The sequence below is a fragment of the Podarcis melisellensis genome, assembly GCF_964234715.1.
Source record: "Podarcis melisellensis genome assembly, chromosome: 12".
Taxonomy (NCBI): Eukaryota; Metazoa; Chordata; class Lepidosauria; order Squamata; family Lacertidae; genus Podarcis; species Podarcis melisellensis.
In genome coordinates, this window is record NC_138544.1 from 21,372,629 (window position 1) to 21,395,784 (window position 23,156).

The window sequence follows — 23,156 nt, forward strand, 5'->3', positions numbered from 1 at the left end:
GGTCTATTTTATTACTGACTTTTTCCATTTTTTTATGTTGGCAGAAGCCACCTGATATATCGAGCTTTCTTTGCTCATTTCCTACATATTTCATTATATCATAAATAAAAACGGAGAACTGTATTTTTTCATGTTGTGAACTGCCTTTCATATCTGGCAGACCTGCTTTTATTGTTCATCTTTACCTTTCTTTTTCTGCTCTGAAGATTGCATCCACGCACCACATAAAATCTGAAAGCATGCTTTTTCTAGAAGCCAAATTTATCCAATATAAAGTATTGCCTTTCTCAATCTACCTTTCCCATGGAGAGGGGAGGAAAAACTTACGGATCAAAGACTAGACGAGTAATATACTCTTTCGGCATTCTGGGTAGCTGATGTGAGAATACATTCTGTAAGCCAACCAGCCACATCATGATTTTCTTATTTGGCTTCTGATTTAGGGAATTTCCAACTACGTGAAATTCAATCACTCCCCTGCGCTCTTCCATCCTCGCTGCTTCATCCCGGGCTGAGTGTGCAGATAGAAAATTAGTCTGCTTTATGAAAGGAAGAAGAAAAAAGAAAAAAGGTTCAGTATACATTTGAGAATTTTGGCTACTTTGTTTTCACACCTGGAAATGTGTTCCATCTGTTTTGACAGAACACATTTCTAAGTGTGTTAGAAATTCCACTGAAAAACAACAGAATTTGATTACAATGGGACTAATTTCACTGGATTAGTCCCATTAGAGACATGGTGTGATCCCGTGACTTATCTTGATAAGGTGAACTAATCAGCTCCCTTTCTACGTACAGTGGTACCTTGGTTGCCAAACTTAATCCATGCTGGGAGTCTGTTCGACTCCCGAAACCATTCAAAAACCAAGGCGTGGCTTCTGATTGGCTGCAGGAGCTTCCTGCACTCAACCGGAAGCCACGGAAGCCACGTCAGACATTCGGCTTCTGTAAAACGTTCGCAAACACTCACTTCCGGGTTTCCGGCGTTTGGGAGACGATTTGTTTGACAACTAAGCCTTTTGGGAACCAAGGTACCACTGTATTAGCAATGTTGTTGTTTCGTTTTAAATGAGCTCTGATGAAATTCAGAATTCACACTTAAATATTTTACCGTTCCACGCCACCTATTCTATAAGAGAAGCCTTTTTTATTTAAGCATTTCATAGTTGCTATTTGCAGGAAAGGTATCAGTTTGTGATAACAGGAAGAACATCATGGCAGGAAGGGAGCTGCTGTTAATCCATGTGAAAAACACTCAGCTGTATGGACCAATGGTTTAATTCGGTTTAAGGCAGCTTCCTATTCCGTGGGCAGTATTACGTGTCACACTGAATTATGATATTCTGTTGGGAAAGGGAACAAATGCATTGCTTGAAATAAAAGGAAGCTAGGCGTGACAAAACCAACAGACAACTTCTAGTTCAGAGGTTGCCAACCTTACGGGGCTGATGGGCACATTTGCAAACTGGAGAAAACTATATGTCTCACCTCTGGACCGAGCATTGCCGCTGGATCTGTAATGGTTGACATCACTTCGTTGATGAGTTCAATAGGAATGTCTCCTACAACTCTTGGCTTCTTAGCATCCTCCACGGAATAAGGCTCATTGCTTTTTCTCTTCTCCCCTGGATAATATAGCAACAGCAAATGAAATAATAATCTAAACTACTAAAGAAGCTATAACTCTGTCAAAAGGCAGACATTCAAAGAATGGGAAAATGCCAAATTATGTTACTCCTAAGAAATGCAATAAATCAATATTTTAGTGTAGCAGCATCCACACTTTGGAACTCCCTGCCTAGTGACATCAATCAGGTGCCTTCGCTGGACCCTTCTGGGTTCTGCCTTCTCCGTGGAAATAAAAAGCCTCTGAGCAGTTTATGATACCAGGATGAACACCCCAGCAGATTAGAGGGCCAGCCTAGCCCAGTCCGAAGGAGAAAGTTTGCTTCTCCAACCCAAAAAGAACATTCAGCTCTAACGGCCAGTTTCCCTGGCCCCATCTGATACCAGGGGAACTCACAGCTTCTGGATTGTGTGGGTCTGATTATATCCATGTGCATTATTGAAATCCATTCTAAGGTGCCTTAAGTAGAAGATGAGTTACACTTCTTATAAATAAATATGGACAAATGATAGTTTTGGGTTGCTGTGTTTTTTTTCTAAAGTGTATATAAACACCTACATGTTGTGCAACACAAATTTAAAAATAAAAATTATCACTACTTTGCACAAAATGGGGTGTTATAGCCAATGCCAGTCCTGCTCTGCATAGGCCCACTGAGAGTAACAAACACCACAAACTCATATCCATTAATTTCAATGGATCTACTCTAAGTAGGACTAGCCCTGGATAAATCCCTAAGTTCTTGTCCCGTGGAGTATACAGGCATTTCCTATTTGTGACAAAAGTTGCTTGTCTCCAAGCCTGCCTTTTTCCTCTGCGGTGTAAGAGAAATTGCACACAGAACTATGTGTAGTTATTTGATTCTTTTCTCATTGTCCCAACCCCCAATACAGGGGAGCTGCTGAGATGGAAGATGAGGTTGGATGAACAGCTCCTGAACCCTATTCTTCCTGTACTTCTTTCCCATTGAAAATGCTTCTTCCTGCCTCCCTCCCTCTCTGCAGCTGCATTTATCCCTGCTGAAGGAGAAGACACAGATATATGGCTGCATTAAGAGTAGATGTCTCTTCTGGTTCATGAATCAACAAAAATGGCAGTTAAGCTTCCATTGTATAACGTTTTGCACATATGGCATTAAAAGCTGCAAGGAGACAGACTGGCACTTTAGGGCCAGGATCAGCTAAAAATAGCTGCATTTTGACTTGCTTCATTAACTGCTGGGCGGGGGGGGCGTGTTGCAGAATCAAATAACTTGGAAGGGGAGAAACGCTTTGTCAATTCAGAATGAAAGTTTTTAGATGAGCTTTGATTTTCCAAATTGCTCCTGAACAAAACATGGGCTTCAGAAGGTGCTCGCTGGAGGCACACGAAACATGTATGTGCTTGAAGTCAGATCACTTGAAGCAACAAGCATTCACCACACCTCTCTGGACAATTTCAGTTGAATTCTTGCAGCCCAGTCCTTGTTTCACGACATTCAATAGGCCATATGTCATAGCAAGCCTTCTTAAGAGATTGTGAAGTTCAGATTTGCCTGGGCTGCGAAGGGCATCCTTTGTCTCTTATCTCCAACAGGTATTTCAAATGTACGGGGGCTAATATCTGCTGAGAGCTGAGGGAAAGTCACTCTGCACGTACTCAGGGCTTATCTACCTTTACCTTTCACCCTGCAATTTCCAGGCAGAGATCTGCACTTTAATGCTCTGTGTCTGAGCATCCTCTCCCCTGAACTTTCCCCACCAAAACCTGCTCTTTAAAACTGAATCATAGCAAACGTCAATTTGAGTTTTCTGCAGACTGGTGTCTACACTGGTTGGACACACACAGACCTGGGAAGCCCAGACCACGGCTGGAAAGAGCGGAAGAAAGTTAAGTGTGGATAAGCCCTCATTTAGTTGCTTCACATGTCTGAGGGTTGAGCCCTGCCAAAGGGGTAAAAGTAAAGGTAAAGGACCCCAGTCAAAGGCGACTATGGGGTTGCGGCACCCATATCGCTTTCAGGCCGAAGGAGCCGGGTTTTGTCCACAGACAGCTTTTTGGGTCATGTGGCCAGCATGACTAAACCGCTTCTGGAGCAACAGAACACTGTGACAGAAACCAGAGTGCACGGAAACACCATTTACCTTCCCACCACAGCGGTACCTATTTATCTACTTGCACTGGTGTGCTTTTGAACTGCTAGGTTGGTAGGAGCTGGGATAGAGCAACGGGAGCTCACCTAGTTGCGTGGATTAGAACTGCAGACCTTCTGATCAGCAAACCCAAGAGGCTCAGTGGTTTGGACCACAGTGCCACCCGTGTCCCCTACCTGCCAAAGAGACTGGGTTTCAGAGTTGGGTCCTGGTCAACCCGACTGATAGTTAAGCCCTCTAAATAGCATGAAGCAAAACTAACAGCAGACACCAATACTGTAGTACAATGGCTAGAACCTTTTTTGTTGCATAACCTATCAACGTGGGGCATCTCCGACAGCTTTATCTTGCTCAACTTCCATTCTATTCAATGGGGTTTGCTCGCAGAAATACCATGCAGATTCCCTAGCTTGAGCACAAAAAAAGCTAGAATCCCATTGCTCTTCACGTTACCTAGATTCGGGTCCAGACTAGAAGCAGCCTTGCAAGCAGGACTCATACTTCCACCACTGGGTTGCTCTAGAGAGGAGGGGCTTGCACTGTAAGGAACAGACCTTACCACAGGGGGGCGGCTGATAACTGCAAGGAGACAGAAAGAAAACAACACTGAATGTAGGAATGATCAGCACTAAGTAGAGCCCCCCTGAAGCTATTTACATGTTCAGGGAATCCTCCAGTTGGTGTTAATGGGAGCTTTTCTTGAAATGCAAATAGCAGCTTCAGAGAGGGGATTGTAGTCAGGAAGAGAAAGGGTGAATTTTCCCATTCCCCACCCCACAGGCAGCTCAGGCTGTCCCAACAGCTGCTGTTTGCATAGCATCCATGTCATTCTGTCCTGCACCACATTACATTTACCTGTCTGGATGCCTAGTTGGGCACTTCGAGAAGAAGATGCTATGAAATCTGGATCCCAGATAGGAGAACTTTGACTGTACACCTCTTCCTCCAGCATGGACAGGAACCTTAACACAGGAATTGAGGCAGCATTAATAGATGGGAGTTTTATCTACCAAGAAAAACATACCTTGCTTCATAATAATAATTATTTCAGAAAGCTATCAAAACAGGAACAAGCTGAACAAGCAAAAAACACTTTTGGAAAAATGGTCCGTTGCAAATTTCTGATGAAATCTAATAACAGTTGAGAGAAAAAGCACAGTACTGATGTGAAATCATTTGCTTATATATCTAATGCATTTGTTAGATGCTTATAAAAATTCTTGAGCTACTCTAGCTGGCGTTACTACTCACCACAACTGCCAACAATTGTTGTCACCACCGTGTTTTGTTTTTTTAAATTCCCCCCTTCTCTACAGTCTATAAAGTCATTTACAGTATGATCCTATCCTTGTCTACTCAGGAGTAAGTACATTTCAGTTCAATGGTAAGTGGGTACAGGGCTGCAGCCTTAGAAGCTCATAAGTTTGTTTTGGAGTATATTCTATACCAGGGATGAGGAACCTAAAGCCCTCTAGATGTCATTGGGCTCTAACTGCCATCAACTTCAGCCAGCATGGCCAGTTCTCAAAATAGGAGTTGTAGTCCATTAGCATGAGGTGGGAGGCTTGGGTTTCTCATTCCTGCTTCAGAACCATTAGAAGTGAGCTTTTACTTCTGTCCTGTCCCATCCCATTGCCTGGGGCTCGTTCATGGAGGTACTGCCTTCAAGGTCACAACAGAAAATCTAGGAACATTTATGCTAGAAGATACTGGAAAGCCTTCACTATTTAGGCCTGTAAATACCTTTAAAAAATCTGAACAAACATTTAAAAGAAGTTTATGCTGCCATTATTCAGATCCTGCTAGGCAACAGATCACATTTCATGAATAATACTAGAGAGCTTCCTTTGAAACATCGAAATATCTGACCGGGCTATGCATTAAGATGATAATCATACAATATTAGAAAACCCTCATTCTATTAAGGAGGTCTGTCCTTGAGGTCTGTTGAGAATTCTGCTTTGAAAAATAAGAACTCGCTCAGAATTCTAAACCGAAGTTTGACCAGCTGAGTCACTCGTTTTGTGTGGAAATATTGCTCACAGCAAGAATGATTATTTTTTTAAAAAATGATTTAACATTCATGTGAGGCTGCAAGCCCCAGCAAACTCAGGGGGGCTTCTTTTAAAATAGATATTGCATGGGAATGCACTAAACCATGGTTTATGACAGCAGGAGAATTTTATTTACCTCATGTCCTACCTGTGGCCTTCCAAATGGCTTCTCTTTGGCCACTGGCGATGCTGGACTAGAGAGGTCTTTGATATGATCCAGCACAGCTCTTCTTATTACATCTCGACTACAGACCTCTGATTTAAAGTCGGTTAAAACACACCAGGGAAATAAACCCGGGTCGCATGGTTCAGATGTAAGACTGAACTCTGGATTAATATAAACCAAGCTCTCCACACCAAACTCAGCACTTGAAAGCAGAGCAAGAGGTATGTGCGTCCTCTGTGCTCATTTACAGTTTCATGTGCCGTGGTTTCACGAAACCCTCAATGATTGTCTGAACTGGGCCAATCTGTCTCTGATGCAAAGCCAACAAAATCACATTACTAACACAACATCATGACAGTCTCATTCAGGTTGATTTGCAGCGTAATTCCAAGATGCATTAGTCAACTATAATTGCCTTCAGTGTGGTTGGAAATATGGCATTTGTTGTGATTATGTCACTGCGATCAGACTCAGGTACACCCTAACTAATCCCTAGTCCAGTCTTTACCCAACCTGGTGCCTTCCAGATGTTCTGGACTCCAACTCCCATCAGCCTCAGCCATCAAGATCAATGGTCAGGGATGGTGGGAGTTGTAGTCCAAAACATCTGGAGGGCACCAGGTTGGGGAAGGCTACCCTAGACTCTCAAAGACCAAGTGGATATAAACAAATTCTGAAAGAGAAAGAAACTGTTCCATGAGATGGCGCGAAAACAGCCAGCTCATCAAAAATGTCACAGGGCTGGTTATTTTAAAAAGAAAAACCCTTAATAATTCTCATAGAACAGTTTCTTTCACTTTCACAATTTTTGTTCCCACACCCTTAGTTCTAAGAGAAGCAAGCCTAGATAGACAGGCATAAAGATCTCTCTTTATCTTTATCCTTATCCTATTTGTTCTCTGAAAGATCCAAGCGTGTGGAAGCCTTGCAACATTAGATATTTAACTCATCTCATCAGAGACACTGCTTTGCCAATGTTTCTTCATGATGAAGCAGTCACTATTAAAGAGCTGCATGTTACTGCTGAGCAATTTGTTCTTTGCTAAACCGGCAGCTTTAAAAAAAAAAGGTAATTACATGGTACCTTTTGCTATTGTCCCACTAATGTGTTTGAAATGCAAGCAGTCATGAATAAATTATTCCTGTTACAGTACAATTATTATGTAAACTGACATCTTCATGGCTTTCCCCACCAAGCTGCACGGCAAGACACACTACTTATAAAGTCACAAGCTATGTAATGCACTGCACTGTGTTGATAGGTCTAAAAATGCAAGCGAGTAGCTTCTGCTAAATTATTGAAAATGAAATCAAGGGAAACAATGGATACTTGAACTCATTAGGGTACAAAAGACCACTTTCAAATCCTACCACACAGACACATAAACTAATACAGCATAAAATATTTATATTAAATGATGTCTTTTGAATAACTCTCTCTAACTCTCTCTCTCTCTCTATCTATATAATATGCAATGAAATGCAGCCTGTTAAAGGCTAAAGCGAATTATCCTCACATACATTAAACCACAACTATGGTTTAAGATGGTGTGGCAAAGCTGGCAAATTGCTGTCCACCCATGAAGTTTTGGACCTTTGGAGCTCATTTTGAGTCCTGATCAGAAACAATTTCAATCCAATCCTTGTGGAGTTAAATCTTGGGTTATGAATTTCATCAACTTTAACAGCAGGTCAATTCCAGAAATGCCTGGCTTGGCGTATACATTTTTGCTCGGTGAACAGAAGGAGCTTCTGTTCACTTGCAGGACCGCTTTCCAATGAGCGGAAGCTTTCTCCAGCCGCACAGTGAAAACTCAGCCAATGTTTATCACATAACACATCCATTATACATATCTTAAGAAATTCATTAAGATCACTTAATTGAAAGCTAGACCAAATTTCAATGAGATTTTTAAAAATATTTCTTTCACTGCATTCTTATCCTGCTTTTCTGCCTATGCCCAAACAGAACCACTTACAAAGGCCCACTTCACACGTAACACTAAGCCAAACATGTCTTAGTGTAAATGGGGGGAAAGTGGGATTCCCAGAGCTAAGATAGCAGCCACAGCCTTCTTTCCCCAGGGCCTGGCACTACTCAAAGCTAAGCTATGGTTTGATGTAGCACTACTTCCAAACCCAGGCTCATGGATTGTCTCCTGCAAACCACAAAAGGCAACATGTACGATTCTACTGCATGACTACTGCCGTGTGTTGTGCATAGGGCTGCCTCTGAAGATGGTACAGAAACCTGAGCTCGTGCAGAATTCAGTGGCCAGGTTCCTCAATGGAACAATAATAATATAATAACAACAATAATAATAATTTATTATTTGTACCCCGCCCATCTGGCTGGGTTTCCCCAGCCACTCTGGGTGGCTTCCACAGAGACCAAAAATACACTAAAACAAGACGGTTTGAGCATATTGCACCAATGCTGGCCTGACTGCACTGGCTGCCAATTAGTTCCCAGGCGCAAAGAGCTGGTTTTGACTATAAAGTCTTAAACGGCTCAGGACCGCAATACTTCAAGGACCGCCTCTCTCCATGTGAACCAACCTGGACCCTGAGATCATCATCTGAGGCCTTCTTTGCGTTCTGCCAGTGTTTGAAAAGGAAAAGGTTTTGACCTCCTTTGCCTGGTCCTCAGACCCTAGTCGGCACAGAGAGTACTTGAGAAAGAGTACTTTGCAGAATGCTGATTTTATTCTAAAAAAAAGTCTTCTCCAACTACGACCTACATATCATACATAACTATGAACTACATATCAAACGCAGCCAACTTCCTACCATCCAACCAACCCACAACACACACAATCAATAACCACTCTATATATTTATAGACATAGGTAGGTAAAGGTTTGCATGAGTCATGTCGGTTTTGCCGATTCATTGTAGGCCGCTGACTCATGCTGACTCAGTTCTTTTGTATTAAAGAAGGGGCGGCTAATTTTAAGCCGTGACATGTTCCTCCTCCTCAGGAGGTCCGGAGGGTGTCAACACAAGGAAGGGCCTTTTCTATTGTGGCTCTCCATTTGTGGAATGCTTTCCTCAGATAGGTTTGGTCTTCATGATACACCTTTAAGTGCCAGGTGAAACCTTCCTCTTCAACCAGGCCTTTGGCTGATTAACATGCGATACCCTTTCAAAGGTTTTGTGGGATGTGGAGTTTATCAGTTTGTTTTTGTTTTTGCTATGTATTTTGCGCTTTTATATTATATTTTTATGTTGCGAACCGCCCTGAGATCTGCGGGTGAAGGGCGGTATACAAATTTAAATAATAATAATAAAATACATTTTAAGTTAATCAGAAAGTTCACAACAAAAGCAAAATTACTTAGGGAAATGTGTGAGTATTAGCGTTCGTTTCTCAGGTGGAAGCTTGTCCTTTTCTTGTCTTGCGTGTTCAAGGAGTTGCCTTCTCATGACGGTAAAGACGGAGCGCAGCAGTGTTCTCCCAAAAACTTGTGTGGTTTCGTATCGAGGTAGACTGTCACAAAACTGAGGCACGTTGCAGTAACACAACCACCTGCAAAGGGGGAAATATTAAGATAGAATAAACCCAAGCAACGGATCCAAACTAATATGAAAAAATACCTCCTGTCAAAACCTAACTACTCTATTCACATCAATTCACCTTAGAGCAAGAATTTACTGCATCCTCTTAACAAAAGTATATTTAATTAATATACAGAATCATGACATTTGCTGCAAAGGATCCGGTTAGAAAACACATTAAAATTCCGTAGCTACATGCACACTAGAAAACTTCTAGCAGGTCCAAATTGTAGAATAAGAATTGCAAAACTGGGTCAAAAGTAAGTCACTAGCTCTTCCAGCTCAGGCATCTACTGACATCTAAACAAATGTAGACCGACAAATCATAGAATTGTAGTCCTGTAAACGTCCAAAATGTATTTTGTATGGTTAAGTTTTTACCTCTATCTTCAGTACATTTTATTTTATTTTATTTTATTTTATTTTATTTTATTTTATTTTATTTTATTTTATTGCTATGGCATCTTCTGTTGATGATGATGGTCACCTAGTCCAATCCCCAGCAATGCAGGAACCTCAGTGAACGTGATATTCTCTAGATGCAAGATGTTTGCACCCTTCCCTAGAGAAATTTCAGGGAACAGAACGGGCCCTGAGGCGTGCAAAGCCTTCCTTGCCCTACTAAGCCAGGTTTGATACTGAAGCGGAACAGGACCTTTGCACGAGGCACTAAAATGTGTCGGGAGGTGGATCATTTTAGGAAGATTATGCAGAAATTTCCCTTTCCCTGGCAGCTGACTCTAAGAATTGTAGCAATCATGTTGCTTGCCAAATCCTGCCCAAAATGCTGGAAATATGCACACAGTAAGCAGGTTACTCACACAGATCTTGCACCTGATTACCTGCAAAACAATTTCATTAGCACCTCCTAAAGGCTTGGTCAGGGACGCGGGTGGCGCTGTGGGTTAAACCACAGAGCCTAGGGCTTGCGGATCGGAAGGTTGGCGGTTTGAATCCCCGCGACGGGGTGAGCTCCTGTTGCTCGGTCCCTGCTCCTGCCAACCTAGCAGTTCGAAAGCACCTCAAAGTGCAAATAGATAAATAGGTACCGCTCTGGCGGGAAGGTAAACAGTGTTTCCATGCGCTGCTCTGGTTCATCAGAAGCAGCTTAGTCATGCTGGCCACATGACCCAGAAGCTATACGCCGGCTCCCTCGGCCAAGAAAGCGAGATGAGTATCGCAACCCCAGTCGGTCACGACTGCACCTAATGGTCAGGGGTACCTTTACCTTTACCTTTAAAGGCTTGGCCACAAAACCATAGACATCTGCAACAGGAACATTGTTAGGCAGAACCAAAAGACAGGGCAAAATAAGGACAGCCTCAACAGGAGCAAGAAAATATTTTATCTAGGAATGGTGGCCATATCCTAGCCCTGCTGCCCGCTCCCTAGCTTCTGGTCATCACAGGTATATTGCATTGGAACTCGTAGGTTGTGCTTTTGTCTACAGCTTGACCCTACGAACAGACTTTCCCTCCATGTATTTATCTGATGCAGTCTAAATCAAGTCTATAAATATGACGTCAAGAATATTGGTCCCAACACTGTACGTAATAGGGAAAGGGCAAATGCCACCCACTACCTACCGGAACTGATCCTACAGGTACAAATGAATACCTGAAACAAGACATTGTTACCTTGTGTAGTTCACTTTGTAGCTGGCAATGTCGTCATTAGGTGACCTCTGTCTTCGCTGGGAAGGTGTCTCCAGGTGCCAGTAGTTGATGCGATTCAGGAACATTTTAGCCAGCTCTACTATCGTTTGCCTCTCTTTCGATGGTAAGTGACTAAATTTGTATTGCACAAAATTATTAACTCCCTTAAAAAGAGAGGACAAATAAATAAGACCGTTTGTAAATCAAAAGGAAGACGAGGCTCTAAATACATATTTAGGGTTTTATTTATTTTAAGTGATAAATTAATATGTTTAATTCCATAAGGTGAAGATTTAAGGATGTTAATGTCTAAGTTAAATTTTATAAGAATTGGGATTTGGAAAACCATTAAAAGGACATGCTATGAAATTCAACCAAGGGGAAGCGAGGAAGTCACTTAACAAAGTTAATAAGTGTAATTTTCAATAAGGCTATGATTTATGTTTGTTTGTCTTATGTGTTTGTTTGTTTGTTTGTTTGTTTGTTTATAATACTGCGAAAACTAATAAAAAATATTTGTGGGGGGGGGGAACTACATGCATATTTCCTGGTTAATGACTGCATTCTCTCTAGTGGCTAGGTGAGATCCACTTCACATTTTATCTTTTTCAAAATCCAAACATCACAGGTGAGACGTGTAAGTAAATCTCTGGAAGAGAAACCGAAACCACCTCTTCAATAAAAATAAGGACTTTCTCCTACAGCTGTAGCTTGTCGAATGACCATGCCGCTGGCTATCACGGATTATCTTAACAGTCAAATGAATTTGGAACCAACTTTCCCAGACTCTGCCGAAAAGCAAAGTGTGTGTTTGTTTGTGTGTGTTTTGTCTATCTGTCAGCTGTGACCTAGAGAACAGACGCAACAAGATAGGGTGGTGCAGACTCTCTGTCAAAATCCCAAATGTGCCCAAAAAGGTTTGCACTCTCTAATTTAGTACAACTGAGGGCCGTAAGTGGGGTTCTGAGCTCCCCACTTCAAACAGCAGACTAGCCTCCACTGCTGGCAACTCACAAAAAGTCTCATAGCAAAGCCAGGGAAACCATCTAGAGCAGTACAGTGGTGCCTCGCAAGACGAAAAGAATCCATTCTGCGAGTCTCTTGGTCTAGCGGTTTTTTTCGTCTTGCGAAGCAAGCCCATTGACGGATTAGCGGATTAGTGCTATTAGCGGCTTTTAGCGGCTTAGAAAAAGGGGGGGAAGGGGGGAAAACCCACAGGAACTCGCAAGACATTTTCGTCTTGCTAAGCAAGCCCATAGGAAATTCATTTTGCGAAGCACCTCCAAAACAGAAAACTCTTTCGTCTAGCGAGTTTTCCGTCCTGCAAGGCATTCGTCTTGTGGGGCACCACTGTAGCTTTAAAGACAGGATGGGCAACTGTCCGAAGGAAATTGCAGAAGTGTGAAAGGGGGCAGGGGGTCTTTCCTAACTGCGGTCCAGAGGTGCATATGTGCTCCCATTGGTAAGCATGGAAACCACAGCTGAGTGAGCGTTCCCAATAACAGGGAAGCCCCACTTTTGCACATATATCGAATCTGCACCAGCCAAGCTAACTTCAGTCAGCTAGCATGGCATAGCTAGTCTGCAGACCTTGTTTCTCACTGGGTACTTGATCTATAACACCAGCTAATATCCCTAAAAGTCTTTAGTCATCATTCTTAGCCCCAAGTCAGCAAGACTCTTCATCTACTAATAGGAGATGCCTCTGTATAGATGTACTTTACCTGTTCAATACTAGGTTTCTCAAACGGGGGGCTCTCCAAAGATCCTTCTACCACAGGTTTTCCCATCTGTAATATACATTTCCTCAAAAGCTGTTGAAAAGAGATTTTTAAAAAATAAATAAATAAAATAGGTTACTAACTAGGGCTGGGTGATAACTGGTTTTCAATATTGCGATATATCACCAGGTAAACATCGCAATGTATCAATATATCACGATATCTGAAATAAGGAAGGAACTACGGAGGGGCGAACAGGACAATGTCCTGGCAACTGCTGCTACTTAAGGGACTAAAAGTGATAAATGTTTAAATTATCAATCACCTCATGGCCACTTTCAGCAGCAGGCAAGCCAAAATGCATCCAAATGAGACTTTTGGTTTTGGGCCTGGCTAATCTGACAGTCCCAGATTATCTGTATTCACTATAACTCAGCACCATACTTTGGATTGTCCTGAGTATCACCATTTGGTACTCCAAGACCAAAGTATCCAATGAAGCCATCCTGTTTGTGCAAGAACTTCTGCTTCTGAAATGGAACTTTCCCTTCCCCCTCCCTCCCCACATGCCCCCAATCTGTTCTGCAGGTTCCCTGAGGCCTCTGAAGGAAATCTGCAGGGGGCATGTGGCAAGAGGAAAGTGAGGGGAAGAGATCCGTGCACCAAAGGAATGTCTTCACTGGATAGAACCTATGGTTTGCAACTATAACAATTATACAATAATATAATAATAAATTTTCATTTATACTCCACCTTCCCCGACCAAGGCCGGGCTCAGGGCGGCTAGCACCAAATATGAATTACAATAAAACGTAATAGAAAAACAACAACAGCAACAACAATAACAAAAAAAAACAGTTAATTAAAATACAGCTTAAAATGCAGCCTCATTTTAGTAGTAGCCCATAAATCAAGACCATAAAGGGAGGAAACATCAGATCTTCACCCGAGCCAGCTATCCATGCTGGTCCTACATGGGCCAGCAAAAAAGCCAAGGGGAAATTTATATACCAAATCCCATATAAGGGGTCAGAGTGAGTCTAAGCCGAAGGCCAGGTGGAACAGCTCCGTCTTGCAGGCCCTGCAGAAAGATGTCAAATCCCGCAGGGCCCTAGTCTCTTGTGACAGAGCATTCCACCACGTCGGGGCCAGTGCTGAAAAGGCCCTGGCCCGACTTGAAACCAATCTAACCTCCTTGAGGCTTGGGACCTCCAAAGTGTTGTTATTTATGGACCTTAAGGTCCTCTGCGGGGCATTACCTACAGACTCTATCATATATAGAGGAAAGGCACTACGTCTTGTATGAGTCAAGCCCAGAATTACTGTCATACTGGATCCAAGCCAAATACAGTGCACTAATTGATGGTAACACTGCTCAGTTTTTGCATCAATCTCTACGGATGTTTTACGCAAGATAGCAGCAGCACTGAATGTATTCCGGGAAACGAAACAAAAACCGGCAACTTGCCTTGAACAAGTAAAAGTAGACTTGCTTGGTATCTGCATCTTCTTCCTTGTGAACACAGGCAAAGAGATACTCGACATCCAGCACAATCCCCAAGAGCCTGTTCATTTCGTCTTCAGATACATTCTCCAAATGGGAAACGTGAGCAGCTAAACAAACAAGTAAATCCAAAGCTTAAAGGGAAAGGCCTGAGCAAATGGAAGCATTTATCTGTTCTTTGTTAAATTGGCCTGTCTCAGGAATGGGCAGCAGACACACATAAGCCAAAGGGAGCTCATGGAGAATCTTTTTTTCAAACCTGCTAGAGATGCTATCACAGACACTACTAACACATCAAGTATTTTCCACATCCAAACAGTTACTGTCAGATTTGCACCCTGCTGTGTTAACCTAAAATCAGTATTTGATGCGGCAAAAGCTGTACTATTATTTTCTATTTTTATTTAACACTTGAAACAATAACAAAATTTCAAATATAAAAAACCACACAATTGACTCCCCTCACCGCCCCCCCTACTTCCATGGTGCATTTTATTATAATCTTTTCCACCAAATATTCTAATTTCTCCCCATTTTATATCTCAGTATTTTTAACTGCTGAATTTATTCTATTACTGTTAACATTTTTAAAGTGCTTGCAACGTTTCTCCAAATAATCTATAAAACATTTCCAATCTTCCTTGAATGTTTTGTTTATCCTGATCTCTTACTCTTATCTGTCCATCTTGCCCTTTCTATATATTCTATTAGCTTCATCTACCATTCTTCCTGGGGACGCAGGTGGCGCTGTGGGTTAAACCACAGAGCCTAGGACTTGCTGATCAGAAGGTTGGTGGTTCGAATCCCTGCGATGGGGTGAGCTCCCGTTGCTTGGTCCCTGCTCCTGCCAACCTAGCAGTTCAAAAGCGCATCAAAGTGCAAGTAGATAAATAGGCACCACTCCGGTGGGAAGGTAAATGGCGTTTCTGTGCTCTGCTCTGGTTCGCCAGAAGCGGCTTAGTCATGCTGGCCACATGACCCGGAAGCTGTACGCCAGCTCCCTTGGCCAATAAAGCGAGATGAGCACCGCAACCCCAGAGTCGGTCACAACTGGACCTAATGGTCAGGGGTCCCTTTACCTTTTACCATTCTTCCTTCACTGGTATTGTATCTTCCCTCCAATTCTGAGCACACACCATTCGTGCTGCTGCAAAAACTGTATTAGCAGTGGCTGATGAGATGTTGAGGTGGCAACACTCATCTGACCTCCGGTCAGTCATGTTGCTGCATCTTACCGAGAAAGAGGGGGGCAAGATAGCAGCGAGGTCAGTGCAGAGCTAACACAGTGGTGAAGCCCATTTGTGGTTCCTGTAGGGGGTTTGCACTGTGCTGACCTCCCTGCCACCCTACTGCTCTACGTCCCAGTAAGCCACAGCAACATGACCAACCACAGGGCAGGTGAGCAGTACCATCCCACCACACTGTCCGCTGCTGATTATTAACCATTATGTGTAGTAAACTATAGCGTAGGGCATGAATCAGTCCTGTTTTCTTCTGTTTCAGAAAATGTTATTTCTCCTGTCCATTGCAGTGTGCCATTTAGATTCTCCATAGCTGAGAACACATTGATTATCTACTGTGTTGATAGGGCTGGGCGATATAGTGATATATCATCCTAAACCTGTTTGAAGTCCACATTGTGATATTGGTTTCATAATTTTTGACGCGGCAATATATCACAAACCATGATGTGTGTGTGTATATGCTACACAAAAATCACAATGTGGGGGAAACTGTGAAGCAAGCCAAAGCTTCTGTTGATTCCTGCAGCCCCTGTTAAATCTGCTGGCTCAGCTCTCCCCTTCCTCTTGCAAGGAGGCAGAGGATCACAATGCAGGAAAGACTGTGAAGCCAGCCAATGCCTCTACAGAGCTCCATCCTTATTTCAGACATTGTGATATATTGCACTGTTTAGCTGGTGATATATCACAATGCTGAATTGTATGACATATCTTTCCTATGAGAATGAGAGATTTCTGTATGTCTACTAGTAGGAAAGCAATCCAGTTAGATATGTGAGTAGTCCCAAAACCTCTCCGGAATAATATTGTCAACCTGAGATTTCTCACTTATTTCATTCTATGGCACATTTAGGTCTCAGGGATTTGCAAAAGATTATTTGCAAGATCTCTGGTGTAACTTTGTTGGAACAAATTAGTTCTCCTAAATGTCATCAGGCTACCCTAAGAACACACAGGTGCTATAACGTAAAAACTTGGAGCAAAATTCTTTCGTTGGCTCCCTGAGAACCGAAGAAAAGCAAATGCTTCAATGTCTTAGAAGCTTAATAAATGGCAGTTGTAACCATCTAACAGCAGGAGGCTAATTGGGAAATTAGTTACACTGTCATTTTAATGACAGCAGGGTCTGAACTGTGAAGACACTTCTGTTATCAGCTCCTATTCTCAATAGATTATCTATTCTCTCCAAAGGAGAGAGAAAGGAGTCCAACATTTCTGAGCCTGTTCAGACTCAAGGTCTTACTGTCCCTGCAGATCTAACCAAATGTATTCATTGGCCCTATGTTGTTATAAGAAAGCCATTCTGTTTTCCATTCTACGGTATTTAAACTTACCTCCAATCCTCACAAATAAAGGGAATATTAGAGAATACCTTACTACATCGATATTCAGCAATCATTAGCATACTAGTCATAGAAAGCTGTTTTAAGTTTTAATATATTTATGTTTGGGGTACGGCAATATTGAATTTTAGCAAACTTGTACATTTTGCAGCTTTCTTGTGAAGGTCTGGCTATCAGTTTTTGGTACAAAATTGCCTCCCTAGATCTGCTGAAGAAATTGCTACCAAACAACAGCAGAATGACATGACATATCTTTTAATCATGCTTCTTTGCTACTTCTTGCTTTCCATACTTAGTTGAGACACGTAGGTATATGCATAATCTTCAGATTTATTTTGTTTTTGCAGCTGAACACATCTTGAGTCATTTAAATGTATTTGTTCACATTTCTGTGACGTGACAGGAAAACACTGTTCCAAGAGTCTGATGTGGGAAAGCTATTTCATGCACTGAAATCCTGAATCCGTACCCAAATCCAGGTTGATAGATATAGCAAAACAAGCAGCCATGGAGGGTGTTACATTTGAAGAATAAGAAGAAAAACCCTATATATGTAATTTGACTTCTTGGATCAGCTATTTTTGCTTTAAGGTTTCAAACTGCAGCCTTGAAAATAACTTTGGAAACTGACCCATATCATAAAGTTATTTATGGTGCTTTCCCCACTCTTTTGGTTATTGCAAATAATTTTGAAGTGCTACATGAATAAGGTATTTCACCTTCCTAAAAAAAAAAGTGTGCGGGTGAGCTATGTCCATGTGCTGCACAACTGCACATAAACACATATACGTAACCACAAAAATAGGACTTTTGCCCCTCACAGTACATTATCATAATAATTATGAATCTAGAACAATAATAATAATAATGAGTTTTCCACGTAAGGAATTCTGAGTGCAGAACTTGAGAGCCACAATATATTAGAGGCTTTTGTTGTTGTTTTTTTAAAATGATTTTACTACTATCCAGAGTAGTAGCAATAGATAACCATAAATTGGGAAATTCTACTTGAAAATGTTTGCATTACATTCTCTTTATATAATGATTTTACTTTAAAATTGTTTAATTGTAAGAATACCAACAAATATTAATAGAAAAAAGGAGAAGAATGATAACTAAAAAGAGAACAAAAATTTATGCATTGTCTCTGCAGAACTACTGAATATCTGGTCTTGGTTCTACCCTTGTGCTCAGCTTTAGCATATTTTCAAATACACAGTATATTTAGGTCCATTTATTTTTTCTTAATTTACTCAATTTACTGTTACCTTCCCCGAACCTTTGGAACTGGGTAGGCTATGAACTTCAATTAAGTGCACCTTGGGAGTGCAGAGAAATACCAGTACCCGAAACTTTACTGTCAGTCAACTTTCGTATTTGGTTTGTATTTATGTGCTTAAGCCAAAATTGTTGTTTTGTTTTGTTTTATTGCAATAACTGAATTTATCCTGTATTTGCTTAATTTCTGGATTTTGTTATTTTGAATAATAACAATTCTGAATAATATTTGTGGGTTTTTTATGTTTCTCCATTTTAATGTTGCAAATGGGCACAGCTTACTGTGGGGAAAGCGGCGTATAAGTAATAAATAAACAAACAGAAATTCCAGAAGAAAATGCTACAAAACCTACCTAGTGCATGATTACAGCTACGACATGGTTCGTTAAGACTCACAACCGCCTGCTGTAGTTCTGCTCTGGGTGGAGTAGGAGGTGGGTTAGGGTTTTTCCAGCCGTTACATTTACAAGATTCCTCAGCCTGTAATTTCAAGAAAGTGGGGTGGGGAGATAAGGAGACAGAGAGAGAGAGATCGTACGAGTTTAAAGAATGTATAAACATTCCCCATATTACTAGTAATGCTAGGAAGGGAGAGCTTTTACATTGCCACAACACAGCTATTTCCTTGACTTCTGTAAGGTGCGCTTGTGTTTATACACAAATACAGAAGAAAACAACATAAGGGAAATCCTTCTGGATCAAACCAGAAATGAAATCCAGTATCCCTGTTCTCAGTGGCCAACCACATTCATATGGGAAGCCTGAAAAGCAAGACCTGAGCCCAAGGGTCAGCAATCTTTTTCAGCTGTGGGCCGGTCCACCGTCCCTCAGACCTTGTGGTGGGCCGGACTATATTGGGGGAGGGGGGAATGAACGAATTCCTATGCCCCACAAACAAGCCAGAGATGCATTTTAAATAAAAGCATACATTCTACTCATGTAAAAACACGCTGATTCCTGGACCGTCCGCAGGCTGGATTGAGAAGGAGATTGGGCCGCATCCGGCCTCCGGACCTTTAGCTTGCCTACCCCTGCCTGAGCCCAACAGCTCTCAACCCACTTGCGATTCCAAGCAACTAGAATTCACTGCCTCTGACAATGGAGATAAAAGCATAGCTGTCATTGGCAGTAGCCATCTTCTATGGCTATAAAGACAGAATCTTACTCTATGCTCCTGCTCACATAAGGAGGAAGAAGGTGATATTCATCACCATTCCACAAACTTCTGCTACGAAGGGCTGGAGAAGCCTGACGGAAAATAAGTAAAACTCACTTCCCTACCATCTATTGTGAATGGAAGCCTCTGCTGGATCGTAGCCCCTTCACAAAAGAGTAACTCTGGATCTAAGCCATTTTATAAAGATTACATACAGTATATTCTATATGCAAATTATACATTAGATGTGGAAGAAGTACTGGCTGAAAAAAAGTAGGCAACATTGTCAAAGGATCATTCTCCTAGCCATTAATGAACCAAAAGCTACAATGCATTACATCTAATCATGATGTTATAGGTCAATGTTTTCTCACCCTTAAATGATTACATGTGCCAGAAATACTGTGGATTTTTACTGGGAAATTCCCATACATTTTTAATGAAAACTTCCACAAAGGTTAACATTAAACCTTTCATTGGTTTTTGTTTTTCCTGGAGGCCACCATCATTCTCGCTATCCCAAACGTAACATGCAGGCAAGGCCTGGCATTGTTACGGAAGTAATTCAGTATTTTTTAAATTAATAAAACACATCATAACACGCAACGCCATAGTTTTAGAGAGATACATTACTGCAAAATTTCCTATTAATATTTTAGTAGCTTGGACTATGCTATTTATGCTAGTAATGTGCTTTCGAACATACTACATATATTACAGGAATCTGCAAATGCCACACACAAAAACGACTATCTTGCAGTCTTTCGTGTCTCAATAAGATCGGGCTTTCCCTCTGATCCACGTTTGGATTTTGTTACCTCCCAGTTTAGGAGTTCTAACAGAAAGATCACTGGAATCTGTAACTTTTCATGTTTCAGAACATAACATATCCGAAAGCTGTGCCAAAGCAACTTCTTTCCAACAGCCATTTGTTTTATTTCACTTGCATGACAAATCTGTTGAACATCACAATGTGTTCATTTATTTATCTGCCCTTGGTATGAACTCTGTGTATGTGTATGATTGTTTTTGTGTGTGTGGAGGGGATTTGTTTGTTTGTTTTACTAAGTACGCCTGTTTCTCAGAAAAACATTGGAAGAGTTGCTGCCCAGGTTTGTAAAGGGTAAGCTTGCTGCTGTGGATCTATAAATCACTGCTGTAAGAAAAATAAATTTAAAAGCCTCTGTATGGCGTGCGAGCACACACACACACACACAGTTTCTCCCAAATATGAATAAGCACTTGATTTTAGAGCACTGTGCCATAATTATCCCAGAGCCCCAAACCCATAAAGACTGAGTACCTACACAAAAATGTAACACTGCACACTAATTAGCATCAGAGATGCAAACAGATGTACCAATATTGTAGTCGGAAGAGCTAAACTGCCAGGAATGAATACCAACCCTCCTACAGGAACGGAGAAAAAAGTGTTTTGTTTTGCTAGCAGGCATTCGTTGCAGCTCTCAGTTTTATTTCTAGCAAGCTAATTCTTGTTAAACAACCATCTCGGGTTCCGAAAAGGAAGGGATTCGGAGCAGAGATGCTCGTATGCTTCCGAAGGCATCCTGTATCGAGGCCACTAAGGGCTTTAAAGATGAAAAGGAGCACTTTGAATGGTGCTAGGAAACAAACTGGAAGCCAGTAAGGTTTCACCCCCAGCTAAGAAAAAAAGCCGCTGTGTTTTGTTTCTGAGTGGTTTTCAAAGGCAGCAAATGGCATTCAGATCCAGCATTCTTGCTGAGGCCATATGCCTTCTGTTCTTGACCCCAGCAGTGAAAATATTTTGCCCTCAATAGTGAGTACAGCATTCCTAAGGAGTTCAAATTACACCCCGCTGAGTGGCTTTTGAGTCTTTTGCAATGTTTCCTCTCAATAAAATGTCACTCCTCTGCTTTTCATTAGGAAAGAATGTAATCTATGAAAATACCTCTTTTGAGAACTTGAGAGTGATGGGAAGGCGCTGGGGAGAGTAGTTAAAAAATCTTTAGTGCCAACGTTATGAAACATTGTGCAAATTGTACAGTATGTATATGAGGTTAAGAAATGAAGGCTGTGGGTGCTTAATAGCAGGGGTAGACAACGTGGTGCCCTCCAGATTTTTGGACTCCAATTCAAGAGAGCCAGCCTGTCTCCTCAGGTTGCACAAGCTAGAAGCAAGAGGTGCAGATAACTTTGCTGTTGATTCAGCTCATGCAGGAGATAGCTCAGTTGGTCAGAGTGCAGTGCTGATAACGTCAAGGTTGCAGGTTCGATCTCTGTATGGGACAGCTGCATATTCCTGCACTGTAGGGGGTTGGACTAGAAGATTATTCTCAGGGTCCCTTCCAACGTTCTATGATTCTATGTACATTCCACTGCTAAGTACGGCATAAAAATAAGATACAACAAACTCTGTAGGGCACTGAATTGACTATGTGCACTTTAGAGTGTTCCACAGAGTTCACTCCACTTGGGCAATGATCGCCCACCCTGTGGAACACCCTCCCATCAGATGTCAAAGAGATAAACAATTACCTGACATTCAGAAGACATCTGAAGGCAGCCCTGTTCAGGGAAGTTTTTAATATGTAACGCTGTACTGTTTTTAACACTTGATTGGGAGCCGCCCAGAGTGGCTGGGGAAACTCAGCCAGATGGGCAGGGTATAAATAATAAATTATTATTATTGTTGTTGTTATTATTATTATTATTATCATCATCACTCTCTTAAACAAAGGAAGATTTGACATGCTAAGGGATGATCACACAGACAAGGAACCATTGCTGAAAATGGCTCCCCTGTGTTGAGGTCACCACATTGTGAATTTCTGACCCATGTTGGTAGGAAAATGTAGGACATAATTATGACAGCAGGATAAGAGCAAGCGATCCTACATGTTTGGGGAAAACTCAACAGGATAATGTCATTGGGGAAGTGGAGTGTAATGTGTTGTTCAGCCCTCAGCATTCTGCCCACGAACTCAGTCAATCCAAAGTACTTAGCTGAGCACGTCTTTGTTTTCTATAATTTACCAATTAACGGGATCATTGTGTAACTTTGCATTACTACCTTCCCTAAACTGAAACTCTAATCAATGAGGAGTCTTGGCTCTCATGAGTCGCCCACATTGGAAAATAAATTACTGTATGGATTTGGTCTATGATGAACATTTTTCTAATGATATGTGCTAGCACAATATATGGATTGCAGATTATATACACCACTCTCAAGGACCACTGTGATTAATCTATATATCCGCCACATGTCTAATTATATCTACTGCCCTTTCTTCTAATAAATAGTAAACAGTGAAGTGCTAATAATTAGGAAGATTAATGTAATAATGTTTTGGCTGTGATCCAGAAAGCTGTGAATCTACTTCTGTAAGCACAGAAGGACTGTATTTATTGCCTGACAAGCTGCTCTTGAAAACCAGAGAGTTTCAGAATGAGTAGGTGCTGCTGCTGCACCGAAGAGAGATTTAAGTGGTGAATTCAGGCTTGCCCAAAGAAACTCTCAATATCACAGTCTCCGAAGGTGTTTACGACAACAGGGATCTTCAGTTTCCATTGAGATAGACACACAAATAATGAGACAGAGAGCACAAGTATTCAATTACTATCTTTCACATCTGAGACCTCCTGTACCGAAGTGCATAAGCTCCGTGCACAGAGTCCTCAGTCCAACTCCAAAGGTCAAACTACAAGTGCACTGTTGGAAATCACGTCAAGAGTTTTA

General features: G+C 41.6%; 1 protein-coding gene across 3 annotated transcripts in view; it reads right to left on the bottom strand.

The window, feature by feature from the left end:
• The window catches only part of KAT2B (lysine acetyltransferase 2B), a 42,784-nt gene that overhangs the window by 12,190 nt on the left and 7,438 nt on the right, over positions 1-23,156 (bottom strand). For 2 of the 3 annotated variants that reach the window (XM_081883111.1, XM_081883113.1), the window contains exons 2-10: positions 18,633-18,759; positions 14,382-14,527; positions 12,917-13,006; positions 11,175-11,356; positions 9,317-9,508; positions 4,615-4,721; positions 4,213-4,338; positions 1,489-1,625; positions 328-539 (exon numbers count right to left, since the gene is read on the bottom strand). In XM_081883111.1, the coding sequence (XP_081739237.1) occupies positions 328-539; positions 1,489-1,625; positions 4,213-4,338; positions 4,615-4,721; positions 9,317-9,508; positions 11,175-11,356; positions 12,917-13,006; positions 14,382-14,527; positions 18,633-18,759 (1,319 nt within the window). The remainder of the gene's footprint in view (positions 1-327; positions 540-1,488; positions 1,626-4,212; positions 4,339-4,614; positions 4,722-9,316; positions 9,509-11,174; positions 11,357-12,916; positions 13,007-14,381; positions 14,528-18,632; positions 18,760-23,156) is intronic. The other variant, XM_081883112.1, reaches the window with a different exon arrangement.